The sequence below is a fragment of the Odocoileus virginianus genome, chromosome 8, assembly GCF_023699985.2.
Source record: "Odocoileus virginianus isolate 20LAN1187 ecotype Illinois chromosome 8, Ovbor_1.2, whole genome shotgun sequence".
Classification (NCBI taxonomy): Eukaryota; Metazoa; Chordata; class Mammalia; order Artiodactyla; family Cervidae; genus Odocoileus; species Odocoileus virginianus.
The window spans coordinates 26,187,785-26,213,079 of NC_069681.1; the positions used below are offsets into that span (position 1 = coordinate 26,187,785).

At 54.1% G+C, this 25,295-nt stretch overlaps 1 protein-coding gene across 1 annotated transcript in view; it reads left to right on the plus strand.

The window, feature by feature from the left end:
• The first annotated feature begins 397 nt into the window (after positions 1–397).
• IRS2 (insulin receptor substrate 2) overlaps positions 398–25,295 on the plus strand; it is a 31,000-nt gene continuing 6,102 nt past the window's right edge. The window contains exon 1 of the mRNA XM_020898317.2: positions 398–4,999. Within this exon, the coding sequence (XP_020753976.2) occupies positions 1,012–4,999 (3,988 nt within the window). The 5' untranslated portion in view covers positions 398–1,011. The remainder of the gene's footprint in view (positions 5,000–25,295) is intronic.

Genomic DNA, 25,295 nt, shown 5'->3' on the forward strand with positions numbered 1-25,295 from the left:
CCCCCGTCCCCTGCAGCGTCCCCTCCCCGGCGGAAGCTCGGAGCCCAATTAATTGAGTCAAAGGCGGGAGGGCCGGGCCCTGCGCGCGGCGGCCGGCCCCCGCCCCTCCCGCGCGCCCCTTTTCCCGCCCTGGGTGGCATCTGCTCCGCCGGCCTCCGCAACGAGCCGCTGATTAATGAGGCCCGGCCGCCCCCGCCCCGCCGCGCCCCGCCCCGGCCCGGGCCCCCCGCGGGAGGGGGCGGGGGAGGGGACGGCGGGAAACGCGGCCCCGGGAGAAAGGGGGGCGGGGCGGGGGCGCGCGGCCCGCCCTCCCCGCGGCCCGCGCCCATTGGCCGTGCGCGCCGTCCGTCGGGGGGCGCGGCGCCAATGCGGGCGGCGGGGCGGGGCGGCCGCGCCGTGTGTGCCTGCGTAACGCCGAGTCACATGTTGTTTTGCTCTTCTTAGTTCAGTCACTCGGTGCGCGATGTGTTACTCACTGTGCGGCGGGGACCGCGACGAGCCCGGGTCGCCGTTGGCAGCGGCAGCAGCAGCGGCAGCAGCGGCAGCGGCAGCCCCGGTGGCGGCGGCGCGGACCCCGAGTCCCCGGGCGCACCTCGGCGCCCCGGAGCGCAGCGCGGCGGCGGGACCCGTGCGGCCGCGCGCGCCTTAGGCTCGGCCCCGCGGCTCGGGGACCCCGACTCTCGGCCCAGCCAGCGAGTCCCCCAGGCGCCGCCCGAGAGCCCGGGAGGCAGCGGCCGCGGGCAAGCCGGGCCGCGGGGAAGGGGGGGCGGCGGCCACCGCCCGCACCGGGCACCTTCTGGGGCCCCGGATCGCGGAGGGCGCTGCGCCATCGCGCGGGTGCCGGCCCCCGCGGGGCCTCCCCGAACCTTCCCCACCTCCTGGGCCCGAGGGACGCGGGCTCCGGCGGGCGAGCAGGAGGTGGTGGGGAGCCGCCCGCGCCCCCCTGCGCTCCGCGCCCCCCCTCCCGGCCCCTCCAAGCCGGGCCGGGCGGCGCGGCCTGAAGCGCCCGCGATGGCGAGCCCGCCGGAGCACGGGCCCCCCGGGCCGGCGGGCGGGGACGGCCCCAACCTCAACAACAACAACAACAACAACAACCACAGCGTGCGCAAGTGCGGCTACCTGCGCAAGCAGAAGCACGGCCACAAGCGCTTCTTCGTGCTGCGCGGGCCCGGCGCGGGCGGCGACGAGGCGGGGGCGGGCGGGGGCCCGGCGCCGCAGCCGCCGCGTCTCGAGTACTACGAGAGCGAGAAGAAGTGGCGGAGCAAGGCGGGCGCCCCGAAGCGGGTCATCGCGCTCGACTGCTGCCTGAACATCAACAAGCGCGCCGACGCCAAGCACAAGTACCTGATCGCCCTCTACACCAAGGACGAGTACTTCGCCGTGGCGGCTGAGAACGAGCAGGAGCAGGAGGGCTGGTACCGCGCGCTCACCGACCTGGTCAGCGAGGGCCGCGCGGGCTCCGGCGACGCGCCCCCCGCCGCCGCCGCCGCCACCTCCGGGTCCTGCAGCGCCTCCCTGCCCGGCGCCCTGGGCGGCTCTGCGGGCGCCGCCGCGGCCGATGACAGCTACGGGCTGGTGGCGCCCGCCACGGCCGCCTACCGCGAGGTGTGGCAGGTGAACCTGAAGCCCAAGGGCCTGGGCCAGAGCAAGAACCTGACGGGCGTGTACCGCCTGTGCCTGTCGGCGCGCACCATCGGCTTCGTGAAGCTCAACTGCGAGCAGCCGTCGGTGACGCTGCAGCTCATGAGCATCCGCCGCTGCGGCCACTCGGACAGCTTCTTCTTCATCGAGGTGGGCCGCTCGGCCGTCACGGGCCCCGGCGAGCTGTGGATGCAGGCGGACGACTCGGTGGTGGCGCAGAACATCCACGAGACCATCCTGGAGGCCATGAAGGCGCTCAAGGAGCTCTTCGAGTTTCGGCCGCGCAGCAAGAGCCAGTCGTCCGGCTCGTCGGCCACGCACCCCATCAGCGTGCCCGGCGCGCGCCGCCATCACCACTTGGTCAACCTGCCCCCGAGCCAGACGGGGCTGGTGCGCCGTTCGCGCACCGATAGCCTGGCCGCCACCCCGCCCGCCGCCAAGTGCAGCGCGTGCCGGGTGCGCACGGCCAGCGAGGGCGACGGCGGCGCGGCGGCGGCGGCGATGGGGGCCGGGGCGGGGGCCGGGGCGGCGGCGGCGGGCGGCAGGCCGGTGTCGGTGGCGGGCAGCCCCCTGAGCCCGGGCCCGGTGCGCGCGCCACTGAGCCGCTCGCACACGCTGAGCGGCGGCCGCGCGGGCAAGGCGGCGCTGGCGCCGGCAGGGGGCGGCCTGCAGCACAGCCGCTCCATGTCCATGCCCGTGGCGCACTCGCCCCCGGCGGCCACCAGCCCCGGCAGCCTGTCGTCCAGCAGCGGGCACGGCTCGGGCTCCTACCCGCCGCCCCCCGGCCCGCACCCGCACCTGCAGCACCCCCTGCACCCCCAGCGCCCCTCCAGCGGCAGCGCCTCGGCCTCGGGCTCCCCCAGCGACCCCGGCTTCATGTCCTTGGACGAGTACGGCTCCAGCCCCGGGGACCTGCGGGTCTACTGCGGCCGCCGGAGCAACACGCCCGAGTCCGTCGCCGAGACGCCCCCGGCGCGGGACGGCAGCGCGGGCGAGCTGTGCGGCTACATGGCCATGGAGCGGCCGCTGAGCCACTGCGGCGGCCGCGCCTACCGCAGGGTCTCCGGGGACGGCGCCCCGGACTTGGACCGAGGGCTGAGGAAGCGGACTTACTCGCTGACCACGCCTGCCCGGCAGCGGCCGGCGCCCCAGCCGTCCTCCGCGTCCCTGGACGAGTACACGCTGATGCGGGCCACCTTCTCGGGCAGCTCCGGCCGCCTGTGCCCGTCCTGCAGCGCGTCCTCTCCCAAAGTGGCCTACCACCCGTACCCCGAGGACTACGGCGACATCGAGATTGGCTCACACCGCAGCTCTAGCAGTAACCTGGGCGCGGACGACGGCTACGTGCCCATGACCCCCGGCGTGGCCCTCCTGGGGCCGGGCAGCGGGAGCTGCAAGAGCGACGATTACATGCCCATGAGCCCCACCAGCGTGTCGGCCCCGAAGCAGATCCTGCAGCCACGCCCCGGGCCCGCCGCCTTGCCCCCTGCGGGGCCAGCGGTACCCACGCCCGTGTCGGCGGCCAGCAGGGCCTTCCCGGGCACCGCGGGCGGCTACAAGACCGGCTCCCCGGCCGAGAGTTCCCCCGAGGACAGCGGGTACATGCGCATGTGGTGCGGTTCCAAGCTGTCCATGGAGAGCGCCGACAGCAAGCTGCTGCCCAACGGGGACTACCTCAACATGTCCCCCAGCGACGCGGGCACCGCGGGCACCCCGCCCGACTTCTTCTCTGCTGCGGGGGAGACGCTGCGGGGCGTGCCCGGCTACTGCTATAGCTCCCTGCCCCGCTCCTACAAGGCCCCCCATGCCTGCCACGGCGACAGCGACCAGTACGTGCTCATGAGCTCGCCCGTGGGCCGCGTCCTGGAGGAGGAGCAGCTGGAGCCGGCCCCCGGCCCCGCGCAGGCGGCCAGTGCCTTCCCGGCCGCGGCGGCTGGCAGCGGCCACCCCCAGCCACCCCACCCTGCCGTGCCTTCGCCTGGGAGGCCAGGCGGTGGCGGAGGTAGCCGCCCCGACGGCTTCCTGGCTCAGCGCTGCCGGGCAGTGCGGCCCACGCGCCTGTCCCTGGAGGGGCTGCCGGCTCTGCCCCGCATGCACGAGTACCCGCTGCCCCCCGAGCCCAGGAGTCCGGGCGAGTATATCAACATCGACTTCGGGGAGGCCGGCGCGCGCCTGTCGCCGCCCGCGCCCCCGCTCCTGGCCTCGGCCGCCTCCTCGTCGTCGCTGCTGTCCGCCAGCAGCCCGGCCTCGTCCCTGGGCTCCGGCACCCCGGGCACGAGCGGGGACAGCCGGCAGCGCTCCCCGCTCTCCGACTACATGAACCTCGACTTCAGCTCGCCCAAGTCGCCGCAGCCGGGCGCCCAGGGCCGGGACCCCGTGGGCTCCTTGGACGCTCTGCTGTCCCCCGAGGCCTCTGTGTACCCGCCGCTGCCCCCTCGCCCGGCCGCCTCCTCCTCGGCCCTGCAGCCGCCGCCCCTGCCGCCCCCGCCGGGTGAGCTGTACCGCCTGCCTGTGGCAACCACCTCCCAGGGCCCAGGCGCGGCCTCGGACACGGGGGACAACGGTGACTACACCGAGATGGCCTTCGGCGTGGCCGCCACCCCGCCGCAACCAATCGCGGCGCCCCCGAAGCCCGACGGTGCCCGCGTGAGCAGCCCCGTGTCTGGCCTCAAGAGGCTGAGTCTCATGGATCAGGTGTCAGGGGTCGAGGCCTTCCTGCAGGCCGGCCAGCCCCCAGACCCGCACCGGGGGGCCAAGGTCATCCGCGCGGACCCGCAGGGGGGCCGCCGCCGCCACAGCTCCGAGACCTTCTCTTCGACCACCACTGTGACCCCCGTGTCCCCGTCCTTCGCTCACACCCCCAAGCGTCACAACTCGGCCTCGGTGGAGAACGTTTCTCTCAGGAAAGGCAGCGAAGGGGGCTGCGGCGGCGGCCTGGGTGGGGGTGACGAGCCCCCCTCGTCACCGCGCCAGTTGCCCCCGCCGACGCCGCAGCAGGCGCGGGCCTGGACGTCGGCTCAGCCCGGCGGCAGCCTGGTTGGTTGTCCCGGGGGCAACAGCTCGCCGATGCGCCGGGAGACGTCCGCCGGCTTTCAGAATGGCCTCAACTACATCGCCATCGACGTGAGGGACGAGCCGGGGCTGTCACCGCCCCTGCAGCAGCACCCACACGGGCAGACGGGCGACAGGAGCGCCTGGGGCCGCACCCGGAGCCTCGGGGGTCTCATCAGCGCCGTGGGCGCTGCCAGCCCCGCCGGGGTGTGCGGGGGGCCAGGCCCCGGTGCCCTGCCCGGGGCCAACGCCTACGCCAGCATCGACTTCTTGACGCATCACCTGAAAGAGGCCACAGTGGTGAAAGGTGAGGGCCGGGGGCGGGAGGAGGGCGGGCAGGCGGGTCGTCTAGAAACCGCTTCCCTTCCGGGGGTACCTTGACCTCAGTGCCCAAGTTCTGGCGCAGGGTTCTCGCTTTGTTTTGCATTTGGCCCAGTGTCGGTCTTTTCCCAAAGACCTCATCAGAGCGCTCAGGTCGCCTTTGAGTTCAACAGTGAGTCTTCCGACCTGGGAGACAGATCTGTTTTCTTTGGCCCCAGAGCCCCCCCTCCTCTTCCCGTCTGTGAACACCTGGGGGAGGGGGGTGTCAGCCACTCCCCCAGGAGGTGGCCCAGGGGGTCCTTCCATCTGTGAAGTGGGAAACATCCGCTGGGAGGGGCCCGCCCGGGGCCCGCCCGCCCGCTGGCGGCTCCCAGGCCCGCAGACGTCACCTTTCTCTTTGTTTTCCTGGAGCCTGGCCGGGCTAATTCTTGCTGAGCCTCAAAGTTTAGAAAAACAGGCCCAAAAGTTGTTTAGGAAAAGAGCATCCATTTTGGCTGGCCGTTGCAGGGAGCCCTGAGCCCTTTCAAGTTTACGTGGGGACCGTGGGAGCATTTCCACCAGAGACGTGCCTGTTCTCTAGGGGGCTGAAAGGGTGACGCTCCTGAAACCCAGCTCTGGAGCTTGAGCCCACCTGGGCATCACCTGGAGAGTCTGAGGCCAGGGGGTGGGGCTGGGTGAACCCCCGAGATTCCCACGCAGTGGGTCTGGGCTGTGGCTCCCCGTGCCTCCCTAAGAAGCTCCCCTCTTGTGCTGTGCTGCAGGCCAAGGGGGGGGGGGGGGGAGCCCTGGCTGGGGGTGGAGTTGGGGGCACTTGCCCCAGTTAGACCGCTGGAGCAGGTCTGAGAAATGACCTGGGGGGTCAGCCTAGGTAGGCGCAGTCAGGGAAAGCGGCCAGTGGGCGGAGCCCAGCCACCAGCATTTTCCCTGTTGCCCAGGCGATGAGAATCTGGACTTGAGAGAAGACAGTGAAAGATGCCACATGGGTGGTTTCAGGAGCGGTCAGCCCCAGGGGGTGGCGCCCAGTGTGGTTACACCCCGGCTCCTCGCAGATCCCCAGGGACGGAGGTGTGCTTGCCTTGACCTGGTTGTCTCAGACCCCGAATGACGAGGGGGAGGAGAGGTGGGAGGGTGGGCTCAAAGAGTTCCTTAATTTTATAGCTGCTTCCTTGCAGAAAGATAGAAGCGCTGTGGGAACCGCGGAGGACAGAGTAGTGAACAGTGCTCAGATGCTGGCCTGAGGTCAGCAGTCTGCCGGGGTTACAGGGTGATGATGGACGCAGTGTGGGGATCTGTACACCCTGTGTTCTGAAAGCAAACAGACGCGTCTGATGCGGGGTAAATCCAGCATGTGTTTTCTTACATCCATGGGATTTAAAGTTACAGCTGGGTTCAAGAGGGCGGGGACGTACGCACCCCTGTGGCCGATTCTTGTTGACGTGTGGCAGATAGCAACACACTACTGTGAAGCCGTTATCCTCCAAATAAAAATAAATTTAAAGAAGAAAAAACTAAAGTTACAGCTGTAGGGTGGATACCTTGTTATTCTTATACAATAGAGGAAAAGTGATTTGCTCTTTTTCTAAAATCATGGACTACAAGATGAAAAGAGGCACAAGAGAATTCTCAGGGACGCGGCCCTGTGGCATCTAATGGCGCAAGTTGGAAGCCGTCAGGATGTGCCTCGTAAATGGTGATGCTCAGCTGAAGGTCGCTTTTCTTGGAGGCACTTAAGCCCTACAGGTGCATCTGAAAAATTGCTGGTGTGTCTGGGAGTTGAAGGATTAGTAGGTGCCATCTAAGACACAGGCTAGATAAACACAGCAGTGTAACTAGACTTGACTGGGGGAAAGCTCTGCACGCACAGGAAGGGGTATAGACCATAGTGAACACCGGAGTACATCTTGCTGAAATCTGATTCTCATCAGAAAAAAACAGCCTGAGAACACAACACCTTTTACAGCCTCTGGTAGAGCAGGCAGGAAAAACCCGGAGTGGATTGAGGAGGGCCCCGGGAGGCGGTTCTCGCAGTTAGCGGAAGAGCGAGCTGGGGTGTGTGCCTCCAGGCCTGAAGGAATCCAAGGCCTTTCGGATAAAGTAGATACATTCAGAAACATGATTCACGGCTGCTATAATGCCCTTTTCAGATGAGAGAAAATTTTAAACTGCAAGAGATAAGTTTAGCGAGAGGCCTGGTCTGGCTTGTTTTGTCCCGTATTTCTCACCAGTATAACATTCTTCTCAACCTATAGGATTCAGAGCTCTGAAATCAAAACAGTTTGTAAATTCCGTGGTCACTGAAATCACTTTGGATTGCCATTTGCCCAAAGTCTCTGTGAGTGTTATGGTAAACACCCTCTTAAGAACGGGAAAGACTATTTTTAAACAAAATAGATAACTACAATTGATCCATTGTGTCCAAACCATTTTTTTTTTTCCTTTCTTTCAAAAAGGCCTACACCTAAATGGATTTCTGGTAGACTAATTTGAGCACAGAGAACAGTGGACTAGGGAAGAGGAGGATCTCGTTTTAATTAACGGGGCAGGGGGTGGGGGGCGAAGCTTACTTGTGTTCTGTGGAGCCAGAAAGGAGCATCCACTTTTATTTAACTCCTGTTTGTGCATAGACATTGGTTTGTGATGCCCATAAATAAAAAGTTCACAGGAGATAAGTGTTCTTTGAGAGCATGATTTATGGAGGGAAGACTTGCAAAGCATTTCTTTGAAGATAAAACGGAAAGTGAGCTTCCTGAGTCATGGGGTGCACTTCCCTGACCCTCAGAAGTGGCTGTGTTTCCACACTCGGCTCCTCGGGTTCTGCGTGGAAACGCTTCGTGAGCTGCATGGAGTTGGAATCATTCGGGGTCGCGTGGGCAGTGTTTGGCGTTTGGATAAGCGGTGACAAAGAGTTAAGGTTCCAGCAACGTTTCCTGCTTGGATGTTTCCAGTAGAATTGGGGCTGGGGGTGGAGTTTCCCTGCTGGAGCCAATTAAAAAGTTAGTACCCCTTAGATTGACACCCAGACATGTGTTTATGTCTTTGTAGGTCGTCCAGAGAAGATGAAATTTTAACTCTAAAGTATGCATCTCACTTGGGAGCAGGGAGAAGGCACTTATCCTGTGTTTTGTGGCTGTGTTGTGGAAAAGTCTAAGCCATCTTTATGGTGTTGTTGTTTGGGGACAGACGTGCTGCTGCTGAATTTACTGAGCATTAAAACCGCTTTTTAAAATTAACTTTGTATGTTTGGTTGTTAGGATTATAGATTGTCCTATACTGTATAAACTGTGCTATTTTAGTATTCCTCTTTAGTGAGGTTTTTGTTCTAAAATTGGTGTGTGTGTATGTACAAGGCGGATTAGATAAGAATTACCCTGAAAGCATCTGTATTTAAATTTGTTTGATAAAAGGACTATTTATTCATATTCCACAGAAAGAATCGTGGGATAAGAGAGCAACACCATCACAATTTATGTTTAAAAGTGTTGTCTGTTGAAGTCTTCAAGCAGGGCACCTGAATATTTTTGGAACTCCAAGGAGATGGCTTGACAAACCACACACACTTTATTTTCTCTCTCATGCTTGCTTTTCCGCTTTGCTTGGCCGGCTCTTATCATAATAAGCCAATCATGTGCCCGGCTCCCACCCTGTTCCCAGGAGCAGACAACTAAGGTGCTAATGAAAACACACACAGGCTTTCCTGAATGAAAGTCATGTGACTTGTTCTAGTTCCTTTATTGAAAGAGAAACCTTTACCAAAATAGTACTTCAGAGAAGGAGGCAGGGTGTGTGGAACACTAACCCAGGAATCAGGAAGCCAGGTTTCTAGTTGCTGATCTTGGTGAGTCATGTACGAGAGGAGTCCCTCTGTCTCACTTTCTCCGTCTGCAAAGCAAGGTCCTTATTACCCTCTCCTCTTGTGCTCCATGGGGAGGTCCAGAGAGCTTCAGCTCCTCTAAAGAAGTATGCCAGTAAATCCCGAGATGATGTTGATACTTACTACCTTGAAACCCAGAGTGTGTGCAGGAAAGGCACTTCTGTTGATGCATGTTCTTAAATTAAAAACAAACCCCAAAACCCTCATAGTTGTCTCAACGTGGAATCAGTACCTTCCTGAGAAATGCAGGCCTCTTCTATTTGGTTTCACTCCAGTCTCTAAGAGCCATTGTTTTCTCCCATCTCTATTTCACTTGAGGTTTTTTTTTTTTTCATAGATAATTATCAATTGTCATGTAGTAGTGTTTTAAATTACATAGTAGAGTAACAGCGAAGGAAAATAGCATTCTAATCCTGAAACTACATCAGGACCGCACTTTCTGATGACCTTTTATGATGTGGTCATGTATTAAGAGAAATTGTCAAGATGAAAATGTGTAACTGGAATGTAGATTTCTCAGATTGACAGTGTTGGCCCTTCATCTGGGGAGAATCAAGAGAAGAAGAGAACCCTGAAGCTTTGAGCTGCTGAGTCATCACTGTCCGACTGGGACTCCACTCCTCGGGGCTGGCTCAGTGAGAGTGGCCACTCCTGCACTGTTCTTGGTTTGTCTGGTTGTCCCAGCTGGTCAGGATCACCTCCCGTGTCCAATTCTTTCATTCTTCCGTGGGCCCACCACCCTCCTGAAGAGGAATTTTAATGGATAATTAATGCTTTATTTTCTTTAGACCTTAGTATTAAAACGCGTCTCTTTCTGCAAAGAACTTGCAGAAGTTTCAGGACCAGCACGGGGATAATGGCTTTTCTGTTAAAATTCCCACTAATGCATTTTCTGTAGAAGTGGAGTTCCGAGAGCCGGTTAACTTTTGGTATCAGATTTGGCAGGTGGAAAGGGTTTTTTGTTTTGTTTTTTTGGGGTAGAATCGAGTGTTCCCATTTCACCTTAGAAACTTAAGGGAAAATGTACCTGGACTCTTTTTATCTGCTTTGCCAAGTACACGGAGCAGGGAAAACAGCGGGAGAGAGTCCTGCGCCTTCAGACGGGGTCTTCACCAGGGCCCTGTAGTAGGTGAGTTTCTGTAGACTTTATCTGCTGCAGACATGAGTCGAATGTTTTTCCATACAAGTTGGGGAAGGCTTTTAATGCTGGCATTTTTTATCCGCCGAACAATTTTCTGAACCTGCAAAATCAGTGGTTATAAACCCGTTACTGATCAGGTTGTAGGTTTCCTGAGAACAGCGCTCTCCACATTTCAGTGCGAAGATTCTTTCTGTGTTAAGTTCATCGATTTGGATGCGTTCTTCAAGATGGCAGTGATTATTCTGAATCACTCAAGGCTGAATATTGTAGACAGAGCTCGTCTACAATAGATTTGTAGATTTGTTTCTGGAGAGAACTGGTGAAGTCATCAGTCAAGATCGAGGAAATGCTGAGTCTGGTAATTGCTCCTGACTCTTCCATGTCTTTCTGGCTGGCTGGCACAGACTTGCATTAACTGTGTGTGGAATTAAAGAGCACAGAAGGAAGTGTGGACAGAGAGCTGGAGTCTGTGTTGGAAACTAGCGTTTGCTCTGTGGGCGCAAAGTATACAAGATATGTCTGTGCTTGCGGGGTGGGGGGGTCTCATTTAATTAAATCCATTGCATCAGAATGGAATTCATTGAATTCTGCTGAAATACAATTGGGTTAAAACTTGAAGGCTACATGTTTACAAGTGTTGTAACAGTCAAGTTAGAGGTTCTGATTTCTTTTCTGTTGGATTAGGAAATGATAAGTTTGTATCAAGTTGCTTTTACCTGTCCAGAGTTGATCAGGCAAAGGTGTCTTCACACGTGGCCCTGCATTCTCATTCCAGGGGTGATATTTATGCCCATAGAAAGGATTTAGAAAATACTCTTTGCTTATGGTGCTTAATTTGGAATATTTGGTCAAATATGGTGGTCTATAACGTACATTAACGAATGATTACATGCATAGCATTTTGTAAACACTGGGCTTTTTAGTATCAGTTTTAATTAAAGAGCACCCAGCTTTCCATAAAAATTATTATTTGGGGGTGATGTGTGTGTGCGTATATGTGTTTAGTTTCATAATGTCTCATCCAGTTGTGCTCCAAGAGGCTTAATGTGGATATTTTTTTCATAATTCAAGCTCCAATACGGAATAATAATGTTCTCTAATCATGTTAAAACTGTGTGATCTTAAGTATATCTGTAGTGTTAACTGTGACTTTAGTCTGTCCATTAGGTATTGGTACAGATAACTTGAGTGAGTTACTATAGTACAACGTTAAATTCCAATTCTTTCAGTGTGAAAAAAAATAGGTTCTATATAGAGTTCATCATATTAGTGATTTTAATAATTATCTTAAAATCCATATGCGTGTCTTAGTGATGACTTATATTTTCACACAGAACCAAGGCATAGTCTTCAATATTTATAAACGTGACCTAGTGCTTGGTGCAGATTCAGAAGTCCTTGCTTACATCTGCCCACTTTTTTTGCCTCCAAATTATAAGTGTAACTAGTAATGCCCAAAACTTGAAGAGCAGTGAATGAGGCTGAAAGAATGCTACTAAAGCTGAGATGATGAAAATGCAACCGTTATTCTGGTCAGTGTTGAAAGATAATTGCATGTCCCTCTCTCTCACCTTTCAGTCAAAAGAAGTGTTAAAAATTCAAAGAGTAGGCTTTTTGTCACGTTATAGCGTTCAGAGGTTTTAATACCTAGAGTCTCACGTGATACTCCAGAAGCCCTACCTCAGAGCGGAGCTGCCCGGGTCCCTGTTTTTGGAATAAGGAGCCTGCAGCTCAAAGAGTCCCAGCGACCTGTCTCGGAATCCCTGAGCCAGGATGGGCGGTGGTGGGTTGAACCTCGCAAAGATGCTGTCTTAACCACCTGACTGCCGGCCAGTATATCCCGTCTTCTGCAGGCCCTACATGCTGTCTGCTTGGAAAGTTCATTTGCTGTAGTGATCTTGGGATTTTCTGTAGACTCGCCTCAGGCAGCTTTCAAGTTAACAGCTGGGTTGTTATTTCACTTGGTGATACTGAATTTCCCTGTGTTTTCTTCCATACATTATTCATTCAGAGTAAGATGGGTCAGCTAAGCAGGAAGACTGGATGATAAAGGAAAGCACCCTCATTTTTTTTTAATATATTAAAAAAAAATTTTTTTTTTCCATTTTTGTTGGTCTGTAACTGACTGATAATGTTGTGTTAGTGTCAGAAAGCTCCCTTAGTTTTTAAAATGGTTTCTACAACCTGCCAGGTTGAAGAGCTCAGGATTCAATATTTTCAAGGCTCTGGTGGTGGTGGTGGGTTTCAGAGTTGAATTGGATTGTTGGTTGATCATCTGTTCTGGGGATCCCAGGGTGTCTTCCTGGACTTCCAGTGACCTGCAGAGTGGACACTTATATTCCTCAGCTGTCTTTGTTTTCATGAAACAAACTGTATATCATGTCTGATAAGATACCTCCCCCTTGCAACACCAAATGCTTGAGATGAGAAGTCTCTCCACACAGTGTGGTAACAGTCAGAAGAAAAAAAAGAAGTCCAAGGTCGCTTTGAGGAAAAGGGGTGGAGAACCCTCAGGTCTGATGAAACGCATTTGAAGGTTGTGAAAACAGAGGCCGGGGGAGGTGGGCATCTTCTGCAAGGTCACTGGTTTAATTAGTTGGTAGCAGTGTTTGTAAACATTCTCAGGAAGGAATGGGATGTTCTGTGTCTCGGCGGGTCTTTGTCTGGTTGTGAAGACCTTGCTCTTCCGACAGGGCCTGCCCCCTCTGGGATGAGGCATTGTCTGTAGAAGTGCTATTTACTAGTCTTTATTTATTTTGGAGCCTCTCAGGAAATTGCTTCGTGCATGCGCTACGAGGTGTGATGGGGGACAGAAGCAGAGAAAGCAGACACTTAGATGAGGAGGCAGCTTGGAATCAGGGTGATGGCCCAATGCCCACGTGGGCAGCGTCTCCTGGGGGTGCAGAGGGCAAGGGCTCAGCGGTCAGTCAAAGTCATGTGCTTCCTTGTAAGAAGAAAGAGAGAGAGAAGGAAGAAAGAATGTTCTTGGGGTAATTCAGATCAGAAGACCTCTATAATCTGAGAAAACATAGGTCCTTTTTCTTTGTGGGTGGATCACCTTGGTCCACTGAGCCAGCATCTAGTGGGTCTGTGGTCTCCATCATTCTGTGAGGGGTCCTTAAGATGCATTCCTTTTCTAAGTGAAATACCATACTCCTCAATATGGATAAGTCCATTAACAGTTTCCTAAGAAACGAGTCATCACTCTATTGGATGATGAGTCTGTCCGAAAACGAACAGTTTTAGAATTTGCCTGAGGACCCTTCAGTAACTCATCAGTGGTGCTGAGAGGTGATCTTGTCCATAAGGGATCATTTCACCAGTGCTTTTCTTGTTTTTGAGATTTTTTTTTTTTTTTTTTTTTGAGGAAACAAATGTATTTACTTACCTTCATTGTTATAGAGTGAGAAATGATTTTTCAGAAGGCGCTGTCTTCCTAAGGGTTGACTCTGAGCCCCTTCAAAAGGCAGACGGGAAGATGTGAACATATGTAACAGTTCACACACCCGCTCTCCGCGCTCGGAAGAAAGGCTAGTCGGGGCTCTACGGCCTCGTGCCCTGGGGAGTGGTCCAGAGCGGTGTTTACACGAGCTGTCAGTCTCGCCAGCATCCTAGCAGAGACCACTTCCTTCATGGCAGACGCAGCCTGGGTCAGGCGCCTGCCATCAGGAGCGTGTGCACCAGCGATTCCCGCAGCATCGCTGTCACCCGGCGCGGGGTAAACAGGCCGGGAGTGAATGGAGTGATGAAACTGCCCCTTGGGATCAGACGGAAGCTGAGATCAGGGGCCCTGTCTTAGGGCGCTGGCTCTGGGGAGCACTTCCCCAGTTAGGTGGGAAGCGGATGGCAATGGAGATGCGCGTGTTTGTAAATCAAAGCCGCAGCGTCTCCCTGGAGGAGGTCTGGCGCCTCCCCTGAAAACCAGCCCTCCTGCAAGGACCTGGGACGAAGCGCTGGCTGCCCGGCCGGGTGCTGGTGCTGGAAAGCCACGGAACGTGGAGGCTGAGGTCAGTGACCGCGTCACACCGTGGAGAAGCCCCTGACATATTCTGGGAGGGACACACCCGTTCCCTGGCCTGCCAGGCCCAGCGGAGGCTCCACACGGTCCCTGCTGCTTCCCCCTCATACGGCTTCCGGAGACCATGGTGGGTGGATGGATGGATGGATGGATGGGGGAACTGAGAGGTGGGGGAGAAGTTTTGAAATTAGGCCAGGATGCTCTCCCTAAATTGAAAGACTGTGCAGGTAGTGTTTTAGAAACTCCAGGCAATAAGCAGGATTGAGCAGGGAGTGGATTAGAGGCTGTGGTACAGGTTGACTTTGTTTGAAGATGAGGGATGGGGGGCTACAGCCCAGAACCCCGGAACTGCTAAGACAATGGGAATCTTGGAAAGGGGTCTGTTTCTTACACCACAGCCTGCATGCATTTTTTCAAAGATAAATTGTTAATGTGATTTGTGGTGGTGCCATGCTTCTGTTTTATTCTTATATGATGTAGGTACTTTTAAAAATTGTTTTCCAGCATGAAAGAGACCTAAAATAACACTTTTCTATATAATGCAAATGAAACGGAAAACAAAGCCATAGACTACTCATAAGCTCTTAACTCATAAGCTCAGCTATATTTATACCAAATTTTTAAGCAAATATCTAATCAAATATTTCTATCAAATAGGCTTGGCAAAACTGCTACAAAGAACTCTTCTTACTTCACCAGTTAAACTTTTAATAAACGTACAGTTCAGTTGAAAATATTTAGATGGATTTTCACCAAATATCTTAGTAGCAAAACTTCAGTATCTTCTTTTCTTTCGAATATTATAAAACAGGAGTGGACATTTAGCTCAGTCTGTTTCAGAAAACCCACCTTAACTGGTCGAGTAAACAAAAAAAAAAGTAAACTTTAATAGTGAATGATGTGAATATATTCAATATGAAATATCGCCACACTCCTATAAATAGCATTCATGGATTTTGAAACATTCTTTCAATTTCATTTATTTTGACAGCTGTTTGAGCATTTTCTTTCCAAGGTGAAAGTTCACGTAGCTTCTAAGTCAATAGACGTGGTGTTGAGGATCGAATCAGAGCTGTGAAGACGCAGAATCAGGGACAGAACTTCATGCCGGTTTACTTCTTGCTTCTTACCACAAGCGGTTTAGCCTGTGGGTCGTGCTGGTTTATGAGCAGACTTGGTTCCAGATGAAATATTGCACCCTAGCAAAATGCCCACGTTTCCCCGGCGTGGAGCGAGCCATTTCATTCAGCCCCTAGAATAATTCTGGGTGATTGAGTGTGCATCTTTGCCACTCGAGTCTGCGGCCATTCAGCTGAGATGCTCAGAGTTCATCTTTGCGTTCCTGCTTGAGCCGTTCTTGGCCAGAGACACAGGATGGACCGTTGCTGCTGGAAAATTCTGGTGCGATCACAACTTAGAGTGCCTCCCCCCTGCCCGCCCCCTCTGCCCCCCCAACACACTCACTTGGGGTCCATCCAGGGAAGTGGAATTTCCACATCAGTTTTCTTCTCTGAGAACCTCCAGGTTTGATTCTGCTGCCAGCCCCTCTGAACTCTGGGCCGTCTCACCTCACGATTCCCAGCATCACTCCATGCGTCCTGTCTCTGCCGTCCAGCCCCAGAAACTTCGCTAGGTCCCTGGATCCCTTCCCCTGCCTTCTGAGTCTCCGCTCGCCCACGACTCCTGCTGGAGAGAGATGCTCCCCTGCAGTCCGTGCAAGGGGCGGCTGGACCCGGGCATATCCCGGTCCCCTGGCCCTGCCGCTCGGAGCTGTGGTCGTGAGTGTGCGGTGTGTTCAGGGCTGTGACTGGCCGTGAGGAGTCGACTTCAGTTATTATTTTTCTCATAAACAATCTGTAGACATTTTACATAATCACAATTCTATCTATAGGTCAGGCTTCAACCTTGCTCAGTTTTTAGATGTCTGGATGCTTTCTAAGGCGAGTTCGGTTTTCTTTAGGCATGCCTGAAACTGCTTGGCACACCCTGACTTGAGCCTCTTTTAGAAAGTGTGTGTTTTATCTGTTTTTTTTTTTCCCCTCAAAAAAGCAAGCAAACAAATGACAGGAACTTCCTTTCAGGGGCTCCTGGGAAGAGGGGAAGGTGGGCTTGGGAGCAGGAGAGACGGAGGCTGGGGAGGGTCCTTCTGCCTTCAGATTTCAGATTCAGCTAGCTTGCTGTGTGCGTGCTAAGTTGATTCAGTCGTGTCCCCGACTCTTTGTGACCCCATGGACGGTAGCCCGTCAGGCTCCTCTGTCCGTGGGATTCTCCAGGCAGGAATACTGAGTGGGTTGCCATTTCCTCCTCCAGGAGGTCTTCCCGACCCAGACCTTGAATCCACGTCGCTAATGTCTCCTGCCTTGGCAGCCGGTTGCTTTATCACTGGTGCCACCTGGGAACAGAGATGCAGAGTGACATGCTGTGTACTTTAAAACTCTGTCACGCATTTGAAAAATACCAAAGTGCAGGCTGGGATGAAAGAGGTTTGGCTTCCAAGTGGAAAAACAAGCAAACAAAAAAGAAACAACCACCCCCCCAAAAAGAAACAACAAAGGTACCGAATCTTCAAGCCTACCTTTGAAACTGAGGACATAAATCTAATATTGACGTATGTTCAGAGCATGAAGTAATATAGGTGATGACAAGTGTTCCCGAAACTAAACAGGGGAGAGGGGGGCAGACGGTGAAGAGGAGGCGAGGTCTGGGGTGTTTGCGGGGAGAGTCCGTGTGGGCTGTGACTAGAGGGAGTGACTAGAGGGGCAAAGGCCCCGGGTCAGAAAGGCGCCGGTGCGTCCCAGGGCCCGGAGGAGACCCGTGCAGCCGGCTGGGAGCGAGCAGAGGGCGCTGGGGACCCACGGACAGCCGCCCGTGACGTGTGGCGCCTGCCGTGAAGACTGTGTTTCTGCCCAGCAGCACAGGCAGACCCGTTGCTTTGGACCCACGTGTGAAGCGGTTTAAAAGCTTTTCCTTTCATGTCCCCAGAGCATCTTTTTTTCTCCCACTTAGCATGGTCTATGTCACCTCTTGACTTTCTTTCTCAAAGATCGTGCATCACAGGTGGAGAGACCCCAGAGTTCTCTGGCGGGGGGGAAGCTGCTGCGGGGTCCCTGGGGTGGGGATGGCCGAGGGGGCCGGGGGAGGGCTGAGCGGGGGGGCTGCTGGAGGGCCGAGGGGGCCGGGGGAGGGCCGAGGGGGCCGGGGAGGGCCGAGGGGGCCGGGGGAGAGCCGAGGGGGCCGAGGGGGCCGGGGAAGGGCCGAGGGGGCCGGGGAGGGCCGAGGGGAACATTGTCGCAGGGTGAGCAGCGGCGCCAGGGCCCCCGCGTGCAGCCGCAGAACCGCGTACTCCGCTGCACAGACGCGTCTGGAAGTGCCTTAGGATTTGTAACGTGTTTAGTAGGCCCCCCAAGGAGGAGAAGCCCCTGTTTTTGTTTTTTAAAGGGACCACCCGAGGGGGAAGGGGTCCAGCGGTCAGTGGGCCCGGGGGAGCCTCTGCCGGGCGGTGGGGAGCGATGCTCCGGGCAGCTCAGGCTGCCTGGGGTTCCGTGTCCCCTTGACCCCAGGTCCCCGGGACCCTCCTTTGCAAACCTGGGTCGGTCGCTCCCTCCTCCCCAGGGCATCCATCCGCCAGGTGTGCTGTCCTGTAAGGAGCCCAGGTTCAGGTGCTGCAGCAAATGGATTTCCTTCCTCAGCTGACTGGGAGACTAAAGAGATAGATGAGCCAGTATTCCCTGTATTTCTTGGAGATGGGACCCGAAGAGGAAAGCGCTGGTGGGGTGATTTTTGGAGCTGAGGGTGTCAGAGCCCAAGAGAAGCTAGTGAGTCACATGGGAAAGACCCTCCCCTCCTTTCAGCCTGTCTTCGAGGAAACCGCATGCTTGATGCATAGTCTCATGTGTGGTTCTTTGTAACTTACTTGACTTTTAAGGACTTAACATGGATTCAAGTCTATCTTTAGAATGTAGGCTGAGTTTTACTTAATTTTTCTTAAATGTGTAAGAAAGCAATGGTCTGAGTGAAGTGTCTTAATGAACCTCGTCCATTTGAACAAGAGAAAAGCGACGATGTTGTCCTGATTATTTATTTCATCTGTATTAGTTGTTATTTCTTCCCTTAGGGGCTGCCATGACATCATCCTAGACTGGAAGGATGAAATTCCGTTTCCTCTGTCAAGTGTATATCTTAGGAAACACGCTTACGCGCATGGGTCTCTTGATGTCTCTGGTTTGTAAAGTTGCTTCAGAGAATTTGATGGGTAAGGGATCCCAGCAGGAGGCTGCGTGTTCGTGTGTTGGGGGTTTTGTGACCAGCGCCCGGGGTCTTAGCGGGGGACACGCGGCCAGGGGCTGTGTTTCTTTCTCGGCGTCTGCCTCCCCAGCCCTGCAGGCAGACGGCACGCGTAGACTGGGAAACAACTGGATGCATGCGTCATCTCGTCAGATCCGTTGGACACGTCTGACGCGTGGGCAGGTTTACTCTTGTTCCTCTCAGTTATGGGTCAGGACACCGTGAAGCCTCCTGTTCAGTTCACGTTCAGTTCGATACAACAAGTAGAAATTGTAAAATGGCCAGCTGCCCTCTACGGATGATGGAGAAAATAAGTTATTTTATCTTAATTCACGTAGAGCGAGTGTCACAAAATCGCAAAGCTGTGAAGTGTGACGAGGCGGAAGGGATCTGCCTGGATGGGGCATCCTTGTCTGCGCGATGCTCTGCTGGGGGGAAGGTCCTGTGTGTGTAATCTTGGGGCATCATTGTAGTCGAGTGCGTCCTCCTGATTCCTGAAGAGGTGGGTGGGAGCCACCTCCATTCTCGGGAGTCGTAGAGAACTCCTGCCCAGCTTTTGGAGCCCAGGGATGTGTTCACATCAATCAGCACTTCCTTTTACTATAAGAAATGTCTTTACACTGAGTTGATCGTCTTCCCCGCGTTTTCTCTGTGACTCTTCAGCGGCTTGGGACGCTGTCTTGGCGTGGCTGGGTGTTGAGTGCCTGCCCTCTGCCTTCTCTCTAGGGGAGAGGGGAAGGGGAGCGGGTTTGTGATCACGGCTGTCCCAGCTGGTCCCGTGTGCCATCTGGACAGGACTGGGTGTCCTCCGTCTCGCGCTTGCGGTCCTCCCCCCTGGAGGCACCTCTCTGCTCCGTGTCTGAGAGCTGGCGGCCCTGGGCCCTCCAGGAGGGGCCGGGGGCCAAGGGTTCCATGGCTCCCACGGCTCTCCCGAGGGGCCCGGGTGAGTGGGGTCCCTCCCAGCAAGCCGGTTGAGGAAGAGCTGTGTAGTCAGGCTGTGCCGGGGCTCCACAGGTCTCCCAGCAGGTTTGCCAGCCGAGGCTCCGGTTCTGAAGACATAAAGACGCTGTGGCCCGTGGGCTGACGAGGGTACCCGGCAGCTTCACCTGGCCGGCCAGGCAGCTGATGTCTGCAGGTGAAGCCGGGCGGGGGGCAGGCGGTCATCTATAGACCAGGGGGGTACCGGAGTCTGGGTTCCCCCGGCCCCTCCTCCCTGGGAAGGCGTGGCCATCAGCAGCTGTCTCCCCCACCCTTTTTTGTTTGTTTGTTTCGGGTAAATGAACCTGATAAAGGTGGTCTGAAACTCCGCACCTCCCACTTTTTGTTACTGAAATTTCAATCGGGTACTTTCATCAGGCTGTAAGTGGCTCTCATTGGCCACAGAGGAACGGAGATGTTTGTCTGCATTGGGGGGCGTGGCTGTGTGTGACCCCAAGGGAACTGAGGTCTTGGGCCCTGTGGTCCACCTGGCGGGGGCCTCCACCCAGACGCGCGGGCCGTGCCCGGGGCGTGCAGAAGGCGCCCGAGCAAGGCGCTCTGTGCCGCGTCCGAGAACGTTCGCTTCAAACAGCCTGGACTTACCGCCCGCCCCGCCCCCCATCAAAAAACAATCCTGCTTCTGTTCTGCTCCTTTCCAGTGAAAACAAGTTTATTCATTTTTTTCCGGGAGCTGTTTGCCCGCGTGTTTGTGCATTCATGGCCTGTTTACTTGCTGCCCGAAGCTGCAGTTGCTGGTGACGTCACTCACGGGTGTAGGTTTGAATGAACCAAAGGCCACGATGGCAGATGTGCCCCGAGACTCCGGAGCGTGGGGCTGCCTGGCTGGGGGCCCGTGGCCTCCCCTCTGCAGGCAGAGCCTAGATCTCAGCCTGAAGGCCGGGTGGCTCCTTCCCCCAGGGAAGGGAGCCGGCCGCCCGGTCAGGGGTGTGTAGTCAGTGGGAGGCTGACCCACAGTCTGGACACAGAGGCTGTTGAGGCTCCTGCAATCTGTGTCCAGTGCTGGAAGACGGCTGAGGTCACTGGCTGGGGGGTGGTGGTGGGTCAGGATATGTTCCCCCTTTTTACTTTAAATCCTTTCTTTTTTTTTCCCATATGGTAAGTCTTTCACGGCTCCTATTTTTGATACATTCCCAAGTTCTTGCACCATCCTTAAGTATAAAAAACAGTTTCAGATTCCTGAAGATGTATCTTTTTAACTATACTCATACCTATGTTTCCTATTCAGTGATATTTTAGAGGGGGTTTGAGTTGTGTTTGGCATAATTTCAGATTTCCGGAAGATGCTTATTTCAGCTTCAATAATAAAAATGAATCAAACTATAAAACATAAAATACCTAATAGAAACTCTTAAATATTTAAATATCCGAAGGAAAGAACGGTTCATTTGAAATGTTATGTAACAACAGGATATTTGGGGATGGTTATATTTTGAATAAATTGTTGTTCTACATTCCTTTCACTTTACAGGTAGGTAGGTTTAGTCACTAAGTCGTGTCCAACTCTTGGGACCCCACTGACTGTAGCCTGCCATGCTCCTCTGTCCATGGGATTCTCCAGGCAAGAACACTGGAGTGAGTGGACATGTCCTTCTCCAGGGGATTTTCCTCAGTCAGGGATTGAACCCGGGTCTCCTGCATTGCAAGCAGACTCTTTATTGATAAGCAACCAGGAAAGTCCTTTATAGGAAAACTATAGTATTTAGGTTTGATATATATATAGTTTCCACTTTATGAAAAAAGTATAGTATTTAGGCTTGAGAACTTCACCTAGACATGGTATTAACATTTTTACAGTGTACCCTAATAATACAGCTAAGGAAAGAATTGTACCATTCGTTGCATAGTTGGAATTTTAATGCAAGTTCTATCATTTGGCCCAAACTAACATTTATTGTTTTCGAGGGCAGACACATAATACTTAGAGTTGCATTTTCAAATGACCCAAGAAAGAGAAGAGATTTGGACCCTTTTTGAGTTGCAGGTCTAATGTATGTAACTTCTTTTCGAGTTGAAAGAGCAGTACTGTAGTATATATTTAGTTATAATCCAATTTATTTGATTCTGCTGTTATTCATGAAACATCAAATAGACACGTAAGGAAAACCACTTCCAAAAGAGCGTGGTGGCTTCATAAATGACTGTGACTTGCTCCCTCCTTCTCAGGAGGGTCTGTAACAGGATAGCAGGCTGTACGTGGAGGGATCAGATCTCGAAAGCACATAAGCTTGCAGGTAATTTTTCAAGGGGCTGCCCGCGAGGTGTAACACACGGAGGGAGATGCATTGTAACTCTCACAAATTTGCCCTTCCTCCCCTCCTCGTCGTCCTCGTGTTCCGGGGCCGTGACGTCTCTGTCTCCCTCGCTCAGCCCCACCGTTGAGGATGAGAAACGGCGGCGTCTGAGCAGGTGACCAGGGCCACGTTCTGATAAAACTGCATTTCCAGAAGCGGGCAAGGGCCGGGTTTGGTCGTGCGTTGCTGTCCTCTCTCTCAGAAGGCCACTCCTTTCTCCTGGGCTTCAGACAGTCCTGAGTCCCTTTTGTGCTCCTTGAGAAGATTCTTATCCCGCTTTTCTGCCTGTAGAACTGACACCAACCAAGTGGGTTTTGGTTTCTGTTGAACTCATCAGCGCTTCGTCAAGGACTTTTAACAGGCTCGCGCTGAGTACCGGGTATGAGGTGGTCCCGGCACGCCAAGCGGAGATCCACCATCTGCAGGGTTCCGTCTCCTGGGGGAGTTTACAAACAGCTGATGGTCGCATGTAAAGGTTTAGACTCCAGGGCCCGAAAGGAGTCCTCCTCACTCCTTCCTGAGTCCCTCCCGTCTGCCGTGCCCCGACACGGCAGAAAGCGGCAGCCGGTCCCCGGTGCTGCAGTGACGAGACTTCTGGGAGAAGGTGAGGATTATCCTTTCTTGCCGATTAGCTCCGAGGTGGTGGCAAGTCACGGAGGCTCCCTCATCTGGTTTTACCTAGAAAAGACCTCACATTTCATAATTTATAAGAGAAGGGTCTGGGTTTCCCAGGCGGCGCAGCAATAGAGAATCCACCTCCCAGTGCAGGAGACATGGGTTCGGTCTCTGAGGTGGGAAGGTCTCCTGGAGGAGCAAATGGCAACCCGCTCCAGTACTCTTGCCCGGAGAAATCCACGGACAGGGGAGCCTGGTGGACTGCAGTCCACGGGGTCACAAAGAGTGGGACACGACTGAGCGACTAAGCACGCACGCAGGAGAAGGGTCCGCTGACAATTCAGGGGCATTTTTGCCTTTTGGGTCTTTTGAGTTGAAGCAAGTGCTTAGTCGCTCAGCTATGTCCTATTCTTTGTTACCCCATGGACTGTAGCCCACCAGGCTCCTCGGTTCGTGGGGATTCTCTAGGCCAGAATACTGGAGTGGGTTGCCTTGCCCTCCTCCAGGGGATCATCCCAACCCAGGGATCAAACCCAGGTCTCCCGCACTGCAGGCGGATTCTTTACTATCTGAGCCACCAGCGAGTTGGAGCAGAATCAGTAATATTTATCCTGTCATGCTGGAAAAGTCTTGCCTTGGAAAAGTAGCTTATAGGATCCACACATCAGGCTTTCAAATAACAAACAGGAAAGGAATGAACACTTAAGCATTAGGACATAAAGCCAGTGCAGGCTACTCACTGTGAAGTTCACCCGAATTGCTGTGGATAATTGAGAAGGGGGGTTGGGATTTGAAGTGTGTTAACAAACAGTCTGGGCTTCCCTGGTGGCTCAGCTGGTAAAGAATCCACCTGCAATGCAGGAGACCCGGGTTTGAGCCCAGGGTCAGGAAGGTCCCCTGGCGAAGGGAATGGCAACCTACTCCAGTGTTCTTGCCTGGAGAATCCCATGGACAGAGGAGCCTGATGGGCTTCAGTCCTTGGGCTCGCAAGGAGTCGGGCACGGCTGAAGTGACTAACACAGACACACATGCACACACAAAAAGAGTCTCGGACACCTGCTTGCTGTCGTCCTCGGTGATTAAGGTCTCGTGTGCAGGATTAAACACGAGGTAGAGGAGAGACGCCTTTTATTAACCCCAGCCTCATGTGAACACTGGGTTGTCTCATCCTGTTTCCTGTTGTGTCATTAACATCAAGTTGCAACTTGATGCCAGGAAATGCCTTTAATCACAAGCATTTGGGATGAAATGATTTTAATTGTCCATGGAGATGATGAGCTCACCTCCAGAAGGTTCTAGGTCTTTCACAAGTTGGGTTGATCAAGTCACTGACCGCACCCGTTTGTCCTGGAAGACTTCATGCTTCCGTATTTTCCTTGTGAGTTTTTTTTCCCCCCACTTGCAAAGTTTAAGTAACCGTTTTTCTTAGAATCCTTGGCTTGCTTGTTATCACACCCAACCTTACTTTTTTTTTTTTATATATCCTAAGAGTGTTTTTGCTTTTAGTAAAGTGGGTAGATACTGAATTATCAGGTTGCCTTTTCTAGGAATTTCTCGTGTAACTGAAAAGTTTGTTTTCTCCCATCATTCTGTGTTTGTCATAAGAAGTCTCAATGAACTTCTAGGACGTGTTTGGGCTCACCAGAGGGCTTAGCTCTTTTTTAATCGTGTTTGCTGCTGGAAATATAAATGTTTGTTTTAAGAAGTATAATGTTTCCTTTTTGTCATGCAAACAAGTGTCCGTACTGCCCCTCACTCAGACCTGCCTGAAAATACTAACCGTGCGTACCTGCTGCGCGGGTTTGCTTTCTCTCTGCTGCACTGCTCTTCACCAAAGTCCTGGGAGGCCCCGGTCCCTCCCCGGGAGGGAGGCCTACACAAGCCCCACACGGGACTCTTGCCTACATCCAAACTCAAATAATCACAAGAAATCACTTTTAAAAGCCGTGAGTCAGAACATGCTCCAGAATGCTGTTTGAGGTGTTTTTCTTTTTTTGCCAGAGCGCATTTCCCCGATTTATTTCTGAAAACCTCTTGCCCACCGCTCACCCCATTTTCCACCACGGTGTGTGGAACCTTGGAGGCCAGCTTGGTGGTGGTGTGGCGTGCGTCCTAGTCCAGGGCTTGGCGGCTCCCCCGCTTGACTCAAGGACAGAGCTTCCAGTGATAGGTTTCGTTTTTCTTTCTTTCTCTAAAATACAGAGCAAATTGGAGGTGGGCCTTAGCTGACCACACCTGTGCTCATCTGCATTCTGGTTGTTCTTTTAAATGGAAGAGAAAGGGCGGAAGCAGCCCTGGTGCCCAGGGATTTACAGTAACTGAAAGGACTGTGTCCGCGACGCGGATGTCATTTGTCACCAGTGACAGAGTGAAAAGAAGAAGGTGGGCGTGGCTGGGCTGTGTGATGTGCCTTGTGGAGCAGCTTCAGTCTTTCTGCTGAAGCTTTTTCTTTTAATCAGGTAGCTCTCGATCGATGCTTCTGTGCACGGGTCTCTTTACACAGGAGTGTCTAAGCTCAGAACAGTACAGCGCATAATTATACAACCAGTTCAGCGTGTGTCAGTGAGTTTCCACTGTTCTAGACGCATTACCTCCAGGAGCAGAGTCAGAATTAGCGTTTGTTGCTCTGTGATTGTATTCCTGGGTAGCACGTGGTTCTGGCCACATTTGTTCCTCATGTTACCCCTGCACCCCCTCTGTCCAGAGGGTGTCTCATATCATAGTGATTGGCAGTGTGGAGAGATCAGAAAATTAATTGTTTGTTCTTTGCCTCTAGTAGGATTAACATAGATAATAAATACAGTTTTGCTGGAATCCGTAGTTAATGAAGTTGAGGGGTGATGATCCAGAAGTTTTTTTTTTTCTCTCTAGTTGGCTGAACAAGGCTGGTTTTCACGGGGAGGAGTGATTTTAAGCTTCCCTGTGGCTCAGATGGTAAAGAATCCGCCTGCAATGCGGGAGACCTGGGTTCGATCCCTGGGTCAGGAAGATCCCCTGGAGAAGGGAAAGGCTTCCCACTCCAGTATTCTTGCTGGGAAAGTCCCCACGAACAGAGAAGCCTGG